The 14,941-nt window shown below is 39.4% G+C and overlaps 1 protein-coding gene across 1 annotated transcript; it reads left to right on the forward strand.

Moving 5' to 3' along the window:
- Positions 1-1,851: 1,851 nt before the first annotated feature.
- On the forward strand, positions 1,852-14,657 carry tubgcp2 (tubulin gamma complex component 2). Its single transcript, XM_087844891.1, has 18 exons — positions 1,852-1,933; positions 2,293-2,456; positions 3,334-3,462; positions 3,704-3,880; positions 4,895-5,054; positions 5,147-5,354; positions 7,593-7,792; positions 8,510-8,699; positions 8,777-8,922; positions 9,001-9,181; positions 10,414-10,594; positions 10,691-10,863; positions 11,105-11,233; positions 11,321-11,441; positions 11,544-11,687; positions 12,327-12,443; positions 12,579-12,742; positions 14,299-14,657. The coding sequence occupies exons 2-18, from the start codon at positions 2,307-2,309 to the stop codon at positions 14,372-14,374; spliced, it is 2,646 nt and encodes an 881-aa protein (XP_087701017.1). The 5' UTR covers positions 1,852-1,933; positions 2,293-2,306; the 3' UTR covers positions 14,375-14,657.
- Positions 14,658-14,941: the final 284 nt, after the last annotated feature.

Here is a 14,941-nt window from a genome sequence, read left to right on the forward strand (position 1 = left end):
CTAAACAACCACTAGACTGCCTTGATGCATGCGCAATTGTCCAGGTAAAGAAATCTCAAAAAACTTGGTTCTGTTCCTATTTGGTTATGACGGTTTGCATATTAATGATCAGGAGACTGACCTCACAGCCCATTGTTCGTCAGTGGTGCTTGTTTCAGTCATTATGCAAATGTATTGTTTATAACTAAGGTTGGGGAAACCTGCATCCAGCTGATACTGACGAAGTCCCTTGGGTGAGTGACGAAACGTTTCTCCCACTGAAAACAAAACGTGCAGATGAACAGAACCAACTTTTTGGGTTTCTTTCAGTAAGTCTCAGAAAATCAGTTTGGTTTCAGGAGAGGTTTCATGTTTCCTTTTTCTGTCATAGACTAAATTTTCCGGAAGAGGCCAAATCAAACAGAAAAACACGAAACTACTGAATCCATGTGCGTGGTTAAAATTTTCTTTGGGACCATAATCCTTTCTTATGAGGGCATACATACGGTCATATCATTCAGCAGAGGTCTGTACAGGATTTTGGCGGATTTGAGGATTAGCATTGCCTTGTTAACTTGTACTTCAGGTTATCAGTTTATGGTAACTTTAAGTTATCAATCCGTTTATCATTTTTTTGCTCCTCATCCACTTCAACGTCATGTTTAACGATTAACTGATACTGTGAATGTAAGCGACAGCGATTTACACCCCGAAAAGTTACATAAATAAAAAATAATTCAGAATCATGTGATCTTTGCTTAAAGTGGTGATTATTAAGTGATTATTAAAGGCGACGTGTTGCATTTTTCCTCGAGTTTGATTGAGGAGAAATCATCCTTTCAGGACGGCCAGGTGAACCACGCCCTGACAGCGGCGATGAGGATGGTGATGAAGGAATATCTGATTCTGGTCACACAGCTGGAGCACCTCCAGTGACAGAAGCTCTGGTTCTACATTCAGCCCACAATGCTGGGCAGGGGTAACAATGAGGAAGTCTCTTTGGTCGTGGATCTCCGCTTCTGCGTGAAAGAAGTACACACGATCCCATGATATCTTAGTGAACTAGAGACCCTAATATTTGATTTACTTCCATTAGTTAAAGAATTAAATTGTTAGTGCGTTTATTAAAATAAATTATGTTTTCTGCTGTTTTCACATTATCATAAACAGTAGGTTGATTTATATTAATTTTTCAATAACAGATACTAAAACTAAGGCTAGTTCCTCTTATTTTATTTTAATTAGTTTTTTTTAGTTCACAAATTCTTTTCAATGAGTTTTAATTCTTTATCAGAAGTTTATCTTTATTTGTATTTTAGTTAACTAAAATTGTTTTGGTTCTAAACTTGGTCAGCATCATAGTAGCTGCAGTTAATCCACAAACTTACACATAAGCAGACATCTACCCGGGTTCAAGTACAGTAACAAAAGCAGTATTGTGATTTTAGAGAAAATGCCTGTTTTATGATTGATAGATTTTTGCCAAATTGATTTTTAAAAGTAGTTATTATATTCCTATTTGTATTACAATTCGACTTTCAGCCCCAGCATTAAGATATTATTAACCTATTAACCTAATCTTATTTGAAATATTATTTTTGTGAGATTTTGAAACTTCTGCATTATCAGTGTGATTTTTTTTTTCTTCCTGACAAACATGAATAAATTGCACAATACATTTCATAAGCAATACTTTTACAATTTTTAACTACTATATGTGAAATTATATTTAATTAATTTTTTTATTTGTCAGAATATTCAATATACACTCCGGTTTAAATAAATAAATACATAGTTTTCTGGCTATTTTTGTATGGTCAGGCGTCACAAGGTCACTGACCTGTAGGGGTCAGTGTGGCGCCGTCACTGCGCTGCTGGAGAAGAAGAAGAATTTGATAGTAGTGGGCGCGTTTGCTATCTGCCCCGGTGAACGCTGCAGAAAGGCGAGTGCCAGGTAGAGTGATGACTTCAGACTCTAGTTAAACCTGTAACGGGACTTCATGTTACTGAGTTATGTTATTGTTTGCTTTTATGGCATTTCATGTTTCATTTGGCTCAGAGAGCTACTAGAGAGCATCCCCCTGCTGTAGCAGGCTAACTAGCCAGCTAGCGTAAACAACTGTTAGCTCTGCATCACCACTGAAAGACGATGTCATAAACATACAGCCGTTAAACCCTCAACTAAGCTTCAGCTGATGTTTGTCAGTGTGAGCCGGCAGCTCTGATGTTCATATCCATTGTGACCGCCTGAGCCAAATTCTCTCTCTTTCTTTCTGTCCTCTCCTACAAAATAAAACCTCTTTGACGTTATAGCAGCTGCTGGAGCCATGAGCGAGTTCAGGATCCACCACGACGTGAACGAACTGCTCAGCCTCCTTCATGTGCGAGGCGGCGACGGAGCAGAGGGCTACATAGACCTGCTCCAGAAACACAGGACCCCCTATGTCACCACCACAGTGTCCGCGCACAGTGCCAAGGTGGGCTATACTGTACTGCACTGTTTCACTGCAGTGCTTTTCATGGCTCATCAGTTGATAATTTAGTTTTTAATTTGCATCTGTCCTCTTATCAGACACGCAGTCAGACTACAGCAGACAAAGGCTCTCAGAAGGAGTGTTTTTCTGCACTTGGCACCATAGTAATGTTTGTTAACTCCTCCCAGAGACATTCATCTCGCAATTAACTTTAGCAAAATTTCCAAATGCATCATTATGATCGGCAATCCTTCCAGATTTCACATGTACTGAGTACAGGGAGTTTGGTGAGGAGGCAGAAGGAGTACTTTAAGATTCTTATGAATGAAGAAAATGAGGAGAGAGGATGATGGGATAGATGGGGGACAGGTAGGAAATCAGGAAGTGCAGAGGATTAGTAAGGAGTAAGTGAAGGCGACAATGGATGGATTAAGAGTGAAAAGGCTCTTGGTTCAGATGACATACCAATGACAGAGTATTGAAGTTAATCTTGTAGCATGAAAGGATGCCTGGGGAATGGAACGTATGGCTTCATAGCAAGAAAGAGCAGTACAGATGGGATGCTTGTTTTGAGAATGTTGATGGAGAAGTTCAGAAAGAACTGAACTGTGTGTTTTTGTAGATCTAGAGAAAGTATATGATAAGGTACTAAGAGAGAATTTGTGGTAATGCATGAGGAAGTCAGGATTGGTTGAGAAGTCTGTCAGGGATGTAATCCCACCACCACCTTGAGCCCCTTTCTTGTTTGCAGTGGCGACCACTTCATCACTTCCCTAACGCTAAAGTTTATAACGTACTCTAAGTAGTTAAATCCCCAATGTTCACAACAGATATGGTTCTTTGAATATTTTCTTCATATTGCATGTTGTGTCCCTTTCAGGTCAAGTTAGCAGAGTTTTCTAAAACCCCGGAGGATTTCTTGAGGAAATATGAGGAGCTTAAGTCCAAAAATGTTCGGAACCTCGACCCTTTGGTGTATCTGCTCTCCAAACTCTGTGAGGACAAAGAGGTAATGCCTCATTTACATGCTGCTTTTCATCCGGTTCTTTTTGTTATAGAGTCCAAATATTTCTATACTTCATGATCTAAAATCACAATTATTTCCTTATTATTAATGTTGAAAAGTAGTTTAAAAAATGTAATCTACTCTACGAAGTAAGAAACTTGCTGATTTATGTCCCTCCATCAGAGAGTTGGTTGATAAAATACTTGAATCTAATTTTGCATCCCTGCCTATATTTTTTTTGCAGACCCTCCAGTTTCTGCAGCAGAATGCTAAAGAGAGGTCGGAGTCTTCAGCAAACACCACCTCAACCACAACAACCAGTTACTCTCTGCCTCAAACCAGCACCAAGATGTCCATGCAGGAGCTGGACGAGCTGCGTAAGAAGCTTGGCAATGTAACAGCGAGCTCCAACGCTCCTCTGGTGAGCATCTCTTACCTTCAGATCATGTTACTGGTCTGAAGGTTAGATTAGCCTGTGAAACTCTACAGGACAGGTTGGAGCTAAAATAAGTTCAGCTAGAAACTTAATCAAGATAGAATGTATTTATTGGTTTATTTTATATGTGGAAATAGATTCAGACAATTTTTGTTCTTTTGGCTCTGTGTGATGTCAAAGAGAGCACAAAGTTCCAACCACCTGCTTGTCAAATAATTTATGAGGGGCAATCACTCAGAGGAAAGTGAAGATGGAGGAGCTAAAACAGTTTGGTTCAAACAGTTAATGAGCTGTGAAGCTGCACAAAGGCCCAGTATAAGATAAAGAAGGCTTATTTTGGACTGTAAGTCATACAAAGCTACTCTCTGGAGTCCTACAATGAAGATGAGTTGGAGGTTCACAGAGATGGTCCTTTTTAAGTTTCAGAATTTTTGTTCATAGAGCTATTCAGGTTTCTTCTTCTTAAAGTAGATCAGATCAGAGATGGTGAATCTCTGGTTAATAAGGGAGATAAAGAGGTTAAAAGAAGCTCTCATTCACGTTAGATTTGCAGTGTATTTCACATAGGAGTGATTCGACATGCACAAGATTTGTTTTTGGCCACTCGGGCTCAGCAGAAAGAACCTAACATCACAGCTAACTAACCTGAATTTGCCTCATTGCATGTACTTTATTTGTAATGGAAAAACTTCATTTCAGGCTTGGTGTGATGTGATGTGACAGGGAACAAAAACTAAACAGTGAGCAAACATCATGAAGCTGTAGATCAGGTATAATAATAACATGTTATCATATAAAGGTTACCTGCAGTATGTCACTGTTTACAGAAACATCTGCTGGCATTTTTTGTGAATAAAAAGATGCCTTGATCAATAGTTTAATCTGAAGGTTAGAAGGGCCAGTCTATTGCTATTGATACAAATTACATTAAATTTCACTCCGTTTACCATCTGCTGCTTTTAAATCCTGAGTTTCTTTGTTTTTGGAATTCGCCTGCAGCCGGCTGAAGTCACACGGAAGATGCTGAGGGACAAACACAACAAGAAGAACCCCACCCAGCCCAACCCCGTCTTCCCCAATTGGGTGTATGATCGTCCAGCTCTCATCGGAGACTTCATCACCAGCCCCACCCCTCAAGGAGAACCAGCCGTTCCTGTTGGTAAGTTGGTAAATTTACACATTCACCTGTGCAGCATGGAGTCTGAATATAGTCCCCCGGTGCGTATTGATGTGGTTACTGTCCGTGGTCAGGTACGCTGCCTCTGGGGACGCAGGAACAAGCTCTGGTGGAGGATCTGCTGTTTGTGCTGATTGGAGTCGACGGTCGAGACATCACCGCTCAGCCGGTGCTGGGGCGGCAGAACCGCTCCTTCATCGTCGATCCAACACTGGACATGTCTGTCAAAGAGCTGGTCAACAGAATATTACCGGTCGCTTCGTACTACTCGACTATAACACGGTAAGAGCGTAGACTGTGCCCGGTATGAGCTACTGCTAACAGGCTTAAGTTCACAAATGCACATAATCACTAATGAGTTTTCCAGATGAACTACTGGGACCCTCAAGGTTGATGCAATGCAAAAGAAAAACTCAGCAGCATCTCTTGTAACTAAAATGTTTATTTCACATCAGCTTTGAGTGGAAGCTTCAGTTACGTGACTGCAGTTAACAAAGCTGAGTGACTCAGCTGGCACTCACAAAATCCACACCCCTGACCTTAAGCTTTATTAAACTATAAATGGATATACAAAGAAAAGAGAAGAAAATCATACTGTAAAGTTTTTAGGTTATTACTAGAGATGGACCGATCCGATATTACGTATCGGTATCGGTCCGATACTGACCTAAATTACTGGATCGGATATCGGAGAGAAATAAAAAATGTAATCCGATCCATTAAATATAAAAAAAGCACCTCACAAAACTTGCGAAACGGCGTAACTCGGCTCATAACTGTAGCACGGCGGAGCAGTGTGGTCACGTGATAGAGCGGCTGTGTGTATTTGTAGCCTGCTAGCAAACATTTTATCTCCGAGGAAGTTATCTCAGAGAGAAATAAAGCAAGTGTGTAAGTTCATCTCTGAATGTTTGTAAAGCATTCCCACGTTAAGCTTAACAACAGATATATAGAGCAACTGCCTCTCTCTCTCTCTCCTGTTGCTGCTTCAATCCTGAAACTGCTTAATGATCAGCTGATCGGCTTTTCTGTCGCGGGTCCGTCTCTCTTCTTTGTTTTTGGCCCACTTTGCACCAGAAAGAGGAAACCAGCGGCTGAACAACAGCAGCACGTTTAAGCTTGATAAGCTGTTGTTAGAATTTATTTAATATTACTTTCTACACCAGGATCTTTTTCTACGCAGCTGACGGCTGTAACTGTGCAGGGGCGGATCTAGCAAAGTTTAGCCAGGGGGGCCGATAGGGCATTAACAGGGAAAAGGGGGCACAAAGACATACTTTTCTTTCTTATTCTCATTTAAATATCTAGCTTTTAATTATTTAATAATTATCTGAATCTTACACCCAAAGTTTTAATCTGATGTAAAATGTATATAAGTCCATTACTGTATATAGTAACTGTTAAGTCTAATATACCCTAGTAAGCTGTAGTACTTTTTCCTTTGGGAAAGTACCATCTGTGAATTCTGCAATTCTGTTGAAGAAAGATGTTGAGTCTATTTAATTATTCTTGAAAAATAATTTATTTCTGTGAATTTTTTTTCACCCTGCATCAAATTAAAGTTGATTACATTGATTAAGCATCATGAGGAAGAGGATGGTTCCCTATTTTCTTTTGCCGGGAGTTTGCAACCCTATTAGTTAGGTTGCTTAATATTTCTGCTAAGTACTCTTTAAAATACCAGAATAGGAAGGATGGAGCAGGTTTAACTTTATTAGATTGATCAGTGTTGCTGATCTATGAAATATTTTGGGTGCAGTGTTTTTTTTACATACAGGTATAACAGAATAGCTTTAGTGTTGTTGTTTTTTAACTTGAGTATGAACTTATACAAAAAGCATCAAGATATTAAAAAAACAGTTTTATTGATTAAAAAACACACTATATCGGATTCATATCGGTATCGGCAGACATCCAAATTTATGATATCGGTATCGGTATCGGACATAAAAAAGTGGTATCGTGCCATCTCTAGTTATTACATGAGGAAATTTGCTTTAGAGATCAAACAGCTGTAAAGTTGGAAATTTTAACATTCAAGTCATTTTTCAGCCCTCCAGATTTCTCCAAAGAGGCAAATATCAGAGTACCTCCAGTCCTGAATATCTGTTCACAAAACAGTTTTTAAATGCATTAAAAGTTCTAACTTTAATTTCCAAATGTCTTAAAATGTGCTGCAGGCACAGGATAATGCAGATTTTTTTGCATTATCTTTGAAAGGTTTATTTATATATATAATTTAGACATCTGATACTATGTATGATTTATATGTGCGCCTTAAACACAAAGAATATATTTTAATTGTTTATCTATTGAATCCTTTTATCTATTTTCTGTTGCTCTTTCGCATTAATTTCATATTTAATGATCAATATCAATGGGAGTCACAGTGATTTAGAGCTTGAAAAAGGTGACATAAATATCAAATAATTCAGAATCATATGATCTTTGCTTAAAGGGTCTAAAAGAGATTAAATGTTATAAGATTATTAAAGGTGACGTGTTGCATTTGCCCTCCAGGTTCATTGAGGAGAAATCATCCTTCGAGTACGGCCAGGTGAACCACGCCCTGACAGCGGCGATGAGGACGCTGATGAAGGAATATCTGATCCTGGTCACTCAGCTGGAGCATCTCCAGCGGCAGGGCCTGCTGTCCCTGCAGAAGCTCTGGTTCTACATCCAGCCCACCATGCGCACCATGGAGATACTGTCATCAATCGGTAAGAAACTGAAGATAACATGGTCGTTGTTTGCAGCCATGATGAATTAAAAGTTGGCAAAGAAACATGGAAAGAAGGATGAGTTAGGGGCGCAGTGAGGAGTTGCTGGAGTTCTGGCACCATCCTGGTGCAAAAGGAGGACAAGATGCAAAGCAGAGGGTGGAGAAAGTCTCTTGAGAATAGAGTGCTACTTCTCCTTTGCCAGAGTGGACTTGATTTAGATTTCTAACTTAAAGTTGTTTATCTCTGCTTCTGCATATCAGCACAGTTTACTGAATTACAAGCCCTAAAATTTCATCTGCTTCTAAACTGTCTTCAGATGTTGTTTAAAATAAGCTTAAAAATATTTAAACATATGTTTAACAAAGCAAATATTAAGAAAAAATGTTGCTCTGTTGTAGAGATATAGAGCTGAATTTGCAGATTAGTGGTGAGGAGGAGTTCTGAATGTTTTCACTTTGTAAACGTTAGTTTGTGGGTCACAGATCGTAGAAGACCTGCAGTCTAAGCTTCTTTAAATGAGCACCAGAGAGTTAATTTGACTGGAAGGTGATCTGACCCACTTTATAAGAGAACATGGCACATCAAACTGGGTCTAGATTCACCAACGCTGAACACAAACAACACTGAACACTTTGAAAATGCCTGATTAGTGTGGAATCGCACCTATTATAAAACAGATATTTAGTTAAATGATGCTTTCTGTTGTGTTCACAGCGTCCTCCGTGGACAAAGGAGAGTGTATGGGAGGGTCCACGTTGAGCCTTCTCCATGACCGAACCTTTAATTACACCGGTGACAGCCAGGCTCAGGAGCTGTGTCTGTACCTCACCAAAGCAGCCAGCGTCCCGTACTTTGAGATCCTGGAGAAGTGGATCTACAGGGGCATCATCAAGGATCCATACAGGTTCAGCTGCTCCCAGAGTTTCAACTCTGAATAATGTGTGTTGTAAAATGTAAAGCTCATATTTTGTGACTCCACAGTGAGTTCATGGTGGAGGAGCACGAGCTGCAAAAGGAGAAGATTCAGGAAGACTACAATGACAAGTACTGGGATCAGAGATACACCATCGTGCAGCATCGGATTCCCTCCTTTCTACAGAAGATGGCAGACAAAATACTAAGCACAGGTAAAAACAGAACATTTAAGACTTGTTGAACATAAAATGGGAATCCTTTAGGTGATGTTGAGACGTGCTATCGTGCAGGGAAATATCTCAACGTGGTGCGGGAGTGCGGCCGGGACGTGACGTGTCCTGATGCTAAGGAGGTGCTTTACACCCTGAAGGAGAGAGCCTACGTGGAGCAGATAGAGAAAGCCTACAATTACGCCAGCAAAGTGCTTCTGGACTTCCTCATGGAAGAGAAGGAGCTGGTCTCACGTCTGAGGTGAATATTTAATGGTTATTGGATATTTTGTGGTGAGAAGACCAGTTTGTTCTGGTATATTTGACACACACAACTAAATTAAGATTAAAACTGTAAATTTTGAAGCCAGCGTCTAGTGTTAGGGCTGGGCTATTTCTGTAGCTTCCAGTGATTATGAAAACAAGATAACTGGGATGAGGCGGTTACTTTTTGCATCCATTTTTGTTTCAAATCGCTTGTTTTGTCTTGTTATAATAACTCAAATATACCTTTTGCCTTCGCCGTGGTGCATTTTCAGCCCAGATTTAGACACAGTTTAGTTCAGCTTATGCTAAGATGACTAAAACTGATACTTTGGTGAAAAAAGATCCTTCTAGAAAACACAAGTCTTAAACAGAGGTTCTGCTGGGTCTCTATTGTTCTTTGTGTGGTTACTGCAAAGGTTTCTATAAATGCTCAAGTTTTAATGACTTAAAATACAAGTGGTTAGATTTGATCTTAATTTAAATGTAAATAAATTTTCGACTGATTCCTGCTTGCTGCAGATATCACTGCTAGAGCAGGTGACTATTATATGCTGCTACTCTCCTTTATTAAATTGCACAATACTATGTCACTTTTTCACTTGCACTGATAGCTAAGCAATTTATTTTTCAGGTTATATAGTTACTTTGTTAGAGTTATTTGATATTATATTCTTCCTACTGTATATTACTGTATACTACTATTCTTATTGTATATATTGTATATCTTATTCCTCTGTCCCTCTTGCTGCATTGAGCAGGTGTATGACAAAAGAATTTCCCTCGGGATAAATAAAAATCTTATCTTATCTTTTTATACTGTATATGGTTTCAGTCATTTTTACAAATGTACGAGATTTAAGTGTAAACAATTTAAATCTGTCACATTTGTAAAAATGCAAACAAGCAGTTAAGACGGCTTTAATTTAAACCTGCTCTGTAAAACCAACCAGCAGGTGAAAAGCTCACTTTTCTTTGTTTAAGCTTGTTAAACAGTCTGATGAAGGATTTCTTCCTTCATCATTCATGCGTTTTCTTTACTTGTGGTACCAAGACAAAATTACCGTAGTGACATTAACGTTAGTCTGTTTGCTTTTGATGTGAAGTCAAAGCCAGTCGAACTTCCTGATGCACTTTTGTTTTGTGTTTTTTATTTTATGTTATGTTTAAAGCCTATGATTATTTTATGAAGCGGTTTGATCATTTTGTGTCTGTTCTCTCTTGTGTCAGATCAATCAAACACTACTTCCTGATGGACAAAGGAGATTTCTTTGTGCACTTCATGGACCTGACGGAGGAGGAGATGAAGAAGCCGGTGGACGACATCGTTCCTCCCAGACTGGAGGCTCTCCTGGAGCTGGCTCTGAGGATGAGCACGGCCAACACGGACCCTTTCAAGGATGACCTGAAGGTGGGGGAAGGCGTGTCTGTTTAGTTTGTTTTTAGCAGTTTGGATTGTAAAATGTGAACAATTAGCTGGTCTGACCTTCCTCGCCTGTCTCCACAGATCGACTTAATGCCTCACGATGTCATCACTCAGCTGCTGCGAGTGCTGGCCATCGAGACCAAACAAGAGAAGGCCATCATCAACGCCGATCCGCCAGACGTGGCCCTCAGCGGGCTCGAGGCCTTCTCCTTCGACTACATCGTCAAATGGCCGCTCTCGCTCATCATCAACAGGTTCAGAGCTCCAGTGGATCTTACTCTAGATAAATACATCTGAAGATATTTATTAATCCGTGAATTGTGATAAAAAATAAAAAATACAAGCTGTAAAATAAACAAAAAAATGAGACGGTTAAAACAAATAAAGGCAGAAAAATATTGGTTTTAGTTTGACTGAATTAAATTTGTAAAAAGTGGGAAATCACAAAACCAACCTGTTTATTTAGAAGCGCTAATGTTTGCATTATTTATCCAGGAAAGCACTGACGAGGTACCAGATGTTGTTCAGACACATGTTTTACTGCAAACATGTTGAACGGCTGCTGTGCAACGTTTGGATCAGCAACAAAGACTTCAGGCAGTACTCCCTACACTCTGCCAAATGGTGAGCCGCCACGAATCTGAGGTGACTTCCTGTAAAAGTTTCAACCAATAGAGCGTTCTTACTTTTGTTCTTACCACCTGTGTGCAGGTTCGCTGCCGCGTTCGCCCTCCGACAGCGGATGCTCAACTTTGTGCAGAACATTCAGTACTACATGATGTTTGAGGTGATGGAGCCCACCTGGCACGTCATGGAGACCAACCTGAAAATGGTGAGTGATTGAAGAAGGACCCCCGAGGAGCACTGAGAAGGAGACGTGCTGGTTTCAGGGAAAATGTGATCTTAAGTTATTTTTCTCTTCTTCTTTCTGCAGGCTTCAAACATCGATGATGTGCTTTGTCATCACACCAGCTTCCTGGACAACTGCCTAAAGGACTGCATGCTGACCAACCCCGAGCTGCTCAGGATCTTCTCCAAGCTCATGTCTGTCTGCGTCATGTTCACAAACTGCATGCAGGTATTTCCACGACTGCATAAAACCAGAGATAATGAAGTCACAGCCTCAATAATGTAGTATTTGATTACAGCACTCTTTAATTTACTTTAGTTTCATGAATCAATGTATTTAAGCTTAAACCCTGCAAAAAACTGCTGCACACACATTTTTAAATTGAAGCACTCATAGTTTGAATTTCTGTTTAGACACGGTGGATAATAATGTGAAGTTTTTGTGTGGGTAAATAGGAGAAGAGATCACTCTTGATCTCGTCAGACTATAACAAATATTCCCACATGCTTTTTGGAGACTTGATGAAACCCAGACATGTGAAGAATATGAGATGGCTTTTTGCAAATCTATTTTGGGCGCCTGCAGCTTTTCTGTGACCATCGACTCAGAGCCTCAAAATCTGGATGCAGAATTGCACAAAAGCCTCAGCAGGCGTGTTGCGTTGATAAAAATGTTGTGGTTATTGTGCAGCATTTACGGGACCTACACTGTACTCAGATTGTTGTTTGTTTTCATAGTCGGATAAATGTTCATTTTTCCTTTTATTTGAACATTGTTTTACAGCTCTGCTATAAGTAAGCCTAGAAAAACCTGAAAATGAAACAAACAGATGTGTTTTTGCTCTTTTTTTCCCCTCTGCTGATGAAGCGTTTCACACAGAGCATGAGGCTGGAGCGCCTCTCCATGGAGCAGGGGACGATGGATGAGCCCTCCGCTCAGAGCGAGCAGGCCGACGAGCCAGAGAAAAAGAGGCTGACCACGAAGGTACAAAGCATCCATCACCACAGCCTCCCCTCTGAGAAACATACTGGAATAGAGAGGCTGTAAACTTTACTAAATCCTCCTAAAATTGTCATTATATGATTGTTTGTCGTCCTTTCCTCTTGGCTGCTGCTTCAGTTTTTAGCCGATCACGCAGACTCCCTTCAGACCGACGCCAGCTTCGAAGCCACCATCAGCAAGTTTGACAGCAACTTCAGCATGCTGCTGCTGGACCTGCTGGACAAGCTGAGCATCTACAGCACCAACGACTGCGAGCACAGCATGATCAGCATCATTTACAGGTACGCCTGTCAGCATTACAGAGGATGTTTGTAATAGGCTTTAAATTTTTTTCTTCATGCCATCACACAGGCTCAAAGCAGTTGCTGTACTATTCATTTGCATGGAAATGAAGCTGAACGTCAATTTTCTCTTTGCACTCACTAACAGTTGTTAACATTTAATAACCAGAACAGTTTTGTAGGTGGCTTTTGTTAAGATAGCATTTTTTAGACTCCTATCCTGCTCCAATGGGGATTAAAAAAAATATCCTGCCCATTTAAAAACAAAGGTTCTGGGTCATGTGATCACCTTAAAGGTACTTATCATAATTTTCTTTAAAAATAGTTAAAAAAAAAAAATCTTGTATGAACTAAACCTAACTACAGAGTTTGAAAAGACGTCTACTCTGGGTTTATGTCTGTATTGTGTCAAAGAGACATCAGCTGATGTTGCACTTTCTTGTAATACCACTTTGCACCACAAGATGATGCAGTGAGTCACTGTTGCCTAGCCTAGTTCTTCGGACACATACAACTATAATTTGATCTTCAGTGGGCCGGACGACTAAACCTTCCCCTCAGTGCAGAAAAGTTTAAATGTATTTTGAAAGCATGAATCAAACAGAGCTGCTGAACATAAAACTCAGTTTTCATCTTCCTGCAGAAAAGCTGCTGTTTTAAATCAGTCAGTAAAGGTCCTGGGGTTAACTCTCAAATATATGTGTAATATTACAGGAAGCAGCTCATTATCTGGATTTTTAACAAGAATTAAAAACTTAATTTACTGTGTTTATGTAACTTTTTATTGATTTATTTACTCTGGAAAATGCTAAAGACGGAGTAAAAACGGGATGTTTTCTGTTATTCGATTGAAATACTACCAGTAAAAACTCTCTCTTTTTTTTAATTTTGTGGTATGGTACATATTGTTGGTAGATATTGTTTATTGGCTTTATATTTGTGAGTAACTGCAAATTTGAGATCTTTTAAAGCCGCTGGGCTGACTAGACAAGGCTGACCCTTGGGCCTCTCATTTGACATCGCTGAGATCGGTCATTTAGAGCACACGCTTATTTAAAAAAATGCAGAATATCGAAAGCTAACAGCAGCACACATCTGAAGGCTCTACAATAATTACAAAAGGCACCTTAAATTTATACTTAAGCTTTCACCACCAGGGGACAGCGTTTACAAATCATAAGATTTGCTTTCTCTGGATCTCGGCTGTAAATATGAAATCTGGTTTAAAAAAAAGTTTTTCCTCACTGCAACATCTTCTGATATAAAATCATATTACACAAAAGTACAGCCCAACACTAGTTCAACTTCAGGTCATGTCTCTTTAACATGATACGTAGGGCTTATGAACTTAAAGGCAAAATAGTTATTTCTTTGCATCTTGTTGATATCATCAGTTAAGTTTTTAAAAACAGAAATGTACCTTAAAGTACCATTTAAACACTTTTCAGTGATAACATCTGCTTTTTTGAGGAATAGCAAATTTGTTGGACTGTAATAAAATGAATTTTATTTGAAACAAAAGTTGCATCATTATATTTACTCTGATGAATCCTCAGGCTGGACTTTAACGGCTTCTACACTGAGCGGCTGGAGAGAATGGCCATCGAGCGCAGTCAGAAGGCAGCAGCGTAGCCTGTCGTCGCTTCGTGTGAATATGCAAAAATAAAAGTTTCATCATACCTGCTCATCAGTCCAACCGCCCAGATAGTCACGATTCAAAGAGCTAAGACGTGTATGTTTGTTCAGATATATATATGACATTTCTGTATGACCTGTAGAGTCATTCTTGTCTGCAATGTCGTTTTAGTGCTTCAGCTCTGAAAATGTGAGTCGTCACTATTTATGGGTAACTTCGTGAACCTGTAAATTTATGAAAATGTATGTTTGTATTGAACTTAATTAAAACAAAAATGTACTGAATAATTTTGGTCTCTTCACCCCTGACTTAACTGGTTTTTATCAGCAGTGAGCAACAAAGAAACCAGTATGAACACTCCTTGATGATGTTAGTCACAGAAACATGAGTCATACAGGAAGTGTGATAACTTCACGATAAAACCTTCTGTGGAAATTTCTGTTACAAATCTAGAATAGATTTAAGATGTCTGAATAACTCATCATTCAGGGTTTCAAAAAGTCAAAAAACTAGTGTCAAAAAAGTAAAACAACAAAAACAGACAATCATTTTTTTTCTGATCA

Source organism: Neolamprologus brichardi, chromosome 8 (assembly GCF_056152115.1).
Source record: "Neolamprologus brichardi isolate AB-2024 chromosome 8, ASM5615211v1, whole genome shotgun sequence".
NCBI classification, from domain to species: domain Eukaryota; kingdom Metazoa; phylum Chordata; class Actinopteri; order Cichliformes; family Cichlidae; genus Neolamprologus; species Neolamprologus brichardi.

Bases quoted from the DNA above. Each gene is read 5' to 3' on its own strand.
- tubgcp2 (XM_087844891.1), top strand. From the start codon at position 2,307: ATGAGCGAGTTCAGGATCCACCACGACGTGAACGAACTGCTCAGCCTC. The intron at 5,355-7,592 runs GTAAGAGCGTAG...TTTGCCCTCCAG, and splicing joins TACTACTCGACTATAACACG to GTTCATTGAGGAGAAATCAT. The intron at 9,182-10,413 runs GTGAATATTTAA...CTCTTGTGTCAG, and splicing joins GAGCTGGTCTCACGTCTGAG to ATCAATCAAACACTACTTCC.